This window comes from Atta colombica, unplaced genomic scaffold (genome assembly GCF_001594045.1).
Source record: "Atta colombica isolate Treedump-2 unplaced genomic scaffold, Acol1.0 scaffold254, whole genome shotgun sequence".
Lineage (NCBI taxonomy): Eukaryota > Metazoa > Arthropoda > Insecta > Hymenoptera > Formicidae > Atta > Atta colombica.
The window spans coordinates 510,664-516,233 of record NW_017259353.1 but is presented as its reverse complement, the minus strand read 5'-3'; the positions used below and the strand labels follow the sequence as shown (position 1 = coordinate 516,233).

Below are 5,570 nucleotides of genomic sequence, written 5' to 3'. Positions count from 1 at the left end.
AAAATGATTTTAAGAAATATGATATTTTATTCTTTGTTAATAAATTGCTATTTTATTAACTTTTTAAAAATAAGTAATACTTTTTAAAAATATTTTACTTTTTAAAAATAAGATTTAAAAAAATTTTTAAAGTTTAAATGAGATTTTTAAAAATTTAAAAAAATAACTTCTTTGTATAAATATTTTTTGCATTTTTACTACATATTGAGAAACAAGTCACATTAAAATTGCGTTATTTTGCGAATATAAATACTCTCATTAACATTTTCATAATTAACTTGTGTATCGGTATTAGTTTAATTTGTTCATGTGATTTTGATTCCTAATAAACTTGTGGTAATGAATCATTATCTTGATTGGATTTAAAGCAATGTAGGAGATCACCATTAAAGCAGATCTTTTAATTAAGCCACGTTATAAAAGAATATAATACAAGCAATATTTAACAATTACCCTTGTTACCTTAGTATTTATAACATATTTCATCATTTTACGAAGATTTAATTAGATTCTCTTTTTAATTAGTTCTCGCATTTCTTGAACTTTCTTTCATGTTGTAAGAATTGCGATTTAAATTATTAAATGAATTCAGTAATTAATTTATGAATAAAATTTAATTAACTATTGAATAATTTGTGCTTGATTGTATTGTTATAATTTTACCATAGTGCAAACTCTAAATTCGACGATTTATTTGATAACATATATAGCAATGGCCATAAATTTAGTCAAGCGTCGATAATAGGGTTTATATGGAACACAAACGGATTCGGTTAATTATATCATCAAAGGATATAACATGATAATATCCAATTTTGTTTCTAAACTACATAAATGTATTTACCTGTTCTTTCTGCTCAATATTCGCGCCTGCCGCAAGAAGTAATTCGCAAATATCCGTATGTCCCATCTCAGCCGCAATATGTATGGACGATTGAAGCCTCTAAAGCAAATTGAAAGTGGAATAGAAAATCAAACAATTCTTATTGTAAGTTTTCCGATCTAGTATGTAGTTGTAAAAATTTTAATTTCAGCCTGACGATTGGCAAGTGTAATATTGCTTGCAGTAACAAGCTATGCAATCTCAGGATGATTATATGGGTTGATAATGATTTTGGTAAATTAGTAATTTTGGCTGATTTTTATGTATTTTGTGATGTTGATTCTGAAAAGGAATTTAGAACTTATCCTATGAGCTTCAATTTTTTGTAATTGATATATCTCTTTTAAATATACTTTTTATACATTTTTAATTGCTCGTTCTATAAGGTTTTTTTCTTAATTAAAATAATTTATTTTTATTTGAATGAGTAAAAAATTATATTAAATTCAATTATAATTATTCTCTGTAAATTATTTATTTACTTAAGCAGAAGAAATAAAAAAATAAAATAATTTTCAAATGCATGTTGCTTCAAAATTCTGCTGTCATAAATTTGACAAACAGATATGAAATCACCGTAAAAAAAAACTATTAAGTTAATACTATTATATTAAATACTACTAAGAAACATGAAATTTTGTCGGCCAATATTATTATGAGTATACACAAGTAGTAATTCACGTTTTACATACCAGATTCAAACAATTGAGATCGACGCCTTTATTAATTAATATCTCTACTGTTTCTACTTCGTTGTTTTGGCAGGCCAAATGTAAAGGTGTATTACCGTTCTGCAACAGATAATGAAGGAAATACGTACGAAATACAATTTGTACAATGTACTCTTTTGTCCCGGTTGTAGATATTTTTTTGCATCTCTTTTTTTTTCTGCCAATTAATTTTATTCATTGCGATTGCATGTTTGCGATCGAATGTCGAGATATTTCTATGTATAATAATGCATCGAAAAATATTGTTATTCGTTGTGGTGCATACGGTAGTCTCGGCACGGATTATATTTCGAGATATATCTGTACCTTACACTGCTTGTTAAGATCGGCCCCATGTTGAATCATGGAGTCGAGTATTCCTTTGCATCCTTGACTTGCAGCGACATGAAGAGGAGTAAAACCCTCCTGGAGAGATAGTTGATATAGATTAATCGTATGAAATAATGACTGTAATATGCGAGATAAAATAATGATCCGTTGTTATACGATATTACTGCGAATTATATCAGTTCATTTAAATGAATATGAAGAAATTACGTTGAATAAAAATATAAATTTGCTTGTAGGAGTTATTCTAAATTTTTAATAAGAATAACTTTTTTCTACGTTATTCCAAAAAATTAATATTAATGTTTAATTGCTATTATTAATATGGGTTTATAAGTAATTTCGTTTATCCTATTAAGTTGTTTTTCCTTCATCTTCGTTAGATGTAATCGCTCAACTATTCAATTTACCGCGTCAATTAGTTCGGTGTTTGCTCCGGCCTTTAATAATAATTGCGCGATTCCTGTGTGCCTCGTTCTAGTAGCTACGTGAAGTGGAGTATTGCCATCGTTATCCTGGGCATCTACATTCGCCCCTAATCCTATAAGGACCTCAACCGCGTCCAAGTGCTCTTTGGCGCAGGCACAGTGCAGCGGTGTTTGTCCTTTCTGGAAGTAAATCCAGATTTAGGAAAATCAATTAGTGTTTGAGACTTTCATATGTATATTCATTATAAAAAAATACGCGATTATCACAATTTTCTCGTATTTATGATGTAAGTCTCATGCAGAAGGAAAATAATGGAAAATACCTTACACGGAAAAAGTAGTATGCTAAAATATTGAAAATTTAGTCAGATGCAGATTTGAAAATAATTTTATTGGACTATTGAAGGATGTAATCAGATATATGTAGAACTCTTAAGATAAGATCGCTAGAATGTCACAATTTTTGTAGTCATCATCACTTGATTTTTTTACATAATTACTTTGAGTTCAATAATTATTTTGATAGTTCAATAATAATTTTAATAGTTCAATAACATTGTTTTCAGATTTGTAGTTAGCTAAATTTTTAGATATTTTAATAAAAGTTCTTTTTATGTGTCACATCAATTATATTATTTTTAAATGTAAATAAAAAGAATTTTCTGAAAACTACTTGGAGCTTTCGATTGAACAATAATATTTGCGTAAAAGAAAATGCAACATTTTCAACAATATATTCTTTATTACCTTTTGCAGTGAATGTTAGAAAAACATGTTATTTTAGTTTTTCTTGCGGAACGTTTATTCAACGAATGCAAATCATGTAGAATTTAAGAGTAATATTTTTCGTAAATTTCGTGATCTATATGACTATTACATTTTACAAACTTTAAGCAGTGACAGGATGTTAAACACAGCTGTTAAAAAATTCTAGATATAATAGTCTCAGAATATCTTTCAAAAATGATTTGTTTCTTTCTGTTAGATTATCCATTATATTTGTTACACTTATGATCTAACATTGAGCAACATCGGAAGTGAACTCATTACAAATTATCTATAACGACACCTAACAATCTTATTGATTGAGTGAAAATAGCTTAATAGATATCATAAAATTAGAAATACGAATAGAGATTAATTAATTGCATTATTTATAGAAAATATTAATATGCGCTTATCATTATTCACAATTATCCTAATAGATTCTACGTTTTGTTTTAATCGGCATTACATCAATATTTTCGGAGGGATGAAGTAACTGATAATCCAAAAATAATTAACCGATACGCGGCAACTTGCGTGGCATATAAAGATGTAGCATGCCGCGCCTATCTCAGGGAAATTAGTATTCCGTACGCAGCAATGAGGAAAATCGAGAAGGGATACGCGAGTAAATTGAATGAGAAAGCAAGAGTATCCAGGATACGGCAGGGTGAGAGTCTGTTTACAAAGGCTCCCGTAAAATGTACTCAAGCTGGCGATTGGTCGAGTTTCACAGTCGCGGAAGCCTTCAGAGGATTGCGCTTGCCTCTCGATAAGGACACTATGGCAGTCGACACCGGAGAGAAAGAGAAAGAGAGACCGAGAGAGATCCATTTTCCCAGGATTTGAATCAAGAGAGAGAGATGCGATCACGCTCTGACCTATCTGCGAACGTATACATATATATACATATATATATATACTACACATGCGGAAATCCGAGCGGTTCCTCTTACCGCCACGCGCGTTAAACGGACAGTCGATTGTTCCTGTCGATAAATTATAAATATCTTCTTTTGTGTCTTCATTCGTCCCACGATCGATACTGCACTGTTCCATGGCCGAGTCACTGTGGCTATTATTCTTGTACAATTTTTGATGCGTTTTCACTGTTTTTCAGATACGTGATATTTAATTTTAATTATTAATCATTAAAATGCGAGAGAGAGAGAGAGAGAGAGAGAGAGAGAGAGAGAGAGAGAGATTTATATCTTTGCGTGAGAGAGATTTAATATATCATAATAATATATAATTTTTAGTAGCATAAACAAATAATGATATAATTTAATTTAATATAATTTATCAATTCTGCTGAAGCTCGGCTTCGATCGTTAATTTTTATTAGATACATGACAGTTGCTTGGTTACAGCTTTTGAACGAAATATATTTCGAAAAAATTTCCTTCCCATTCATCGCGAACTTCGTTTTTTGATATTTATATATAATACATTGTCGATGTATAAAGGACTAGGATCAACAAGGCTTTTAAGCATGTCCCAAACGTGTTTATAAGGATACTACAACAATATTCTCTGCAGGAAAGCAGCTTGAAATGTTCCAGAGAGTGCCCAGGTCACACGTCAAGCCTGATCCCGGATTGTAGATAGATGCTTATCATCACTGCGGCGCGCATAGGAATAAAAATCATAGGAGACCCGCATCCAGGAAATGGCGAGAAGAGAGAGAGGAAGAGGGGGAGAGAGAAAGAGAAAGAGAGAGAGAGAGAGAGAGAGAGAGAGAGAGAGAGAGAGAGAGAGAGAGAGATCATGCGAGGATTGATTGCACGAATGATTTATCGGAAAAACGAGTTGTCAAGTGATAACTGATTTCAGAAAGCGGATTTTTCTCTCTCCGAAATCCGCTTTATATACGATTTCTACTGATTGAATTGAATTAATGTTACAGTTAAAAGATAATGAATTTTTATTTGTTTGAACATTACGGCTAATAGGACGCTGTATTGAATACTAATTGACCGTCATTTGAGTTAAATCGAACAAATATCTTATTTTCAATTCGCGCGTGAATTATATAATTTCATTAAAAGCGTTGCATTTACATTAAATGTATCTCTACATTATTTTACAAATAATTACTGCTTTTAAAAGCGAAATTATGCTTTAAAATATTGTTATAGACAATTAGTCTGTGATTCTCTTCAAGCGAAGGATGCATAAAATTGCACATAATTCATGTATGCAAATATTTTCTGAGAGAGACAAATAATTAATAATTTACGAGAGCGAATTATACACACAATTGCGATCGCATAACTAATTTTCCTACATGGAAACACTTTTGATTGGTTATTAGGTAAAAGAACTTTCGCAAGAAAAGTTCGGACAACCATATTATTAATGGATGGGTAGATGGACAAATATCCTTTAAGATACATGCGTATGTATATGTATATTATGTATATATATATATATATA

The 5,570-nt window shown here is 30.6% G+C and overlaps 1 protein-coding gene across 1 annotated transcript in view; it reads right to left on the bottom strand.

The window, feature by feature from the left end:
* The window catches only part of LOC108689079 (ankyrin repeat and death domain-containing protein 1A-like), a 26,416-nt gene that overhangs the window by 3,146 nt on the left and 17,700 nt on the right, over positions 1 to 5,570 (bottom strand). Inside the window, exons 7-10 of the mRNA XM_018195683.1 lie at positions 2,352 to 2,549; positions 1,921 to 2,019; positions 1,576 to 1,674; positions 845 to 943 (exon numbers count right to left, since the gene is read on the bottom strand). Of these exons, the coding sequence (XP_018051172.1) occupies positions 845 to 943; positions 1,576 to 1,674; positions 1,921 to 2,019; positions 2,352 to 2,549 (495 nt within the window). The remainder of the gene's footprint in view (positions 1 to 844; positions 944 to 1,575; positions 1,675 to 1,920; positions 2,020 to 2,351; positions 2,550 to 5,570) is intronic.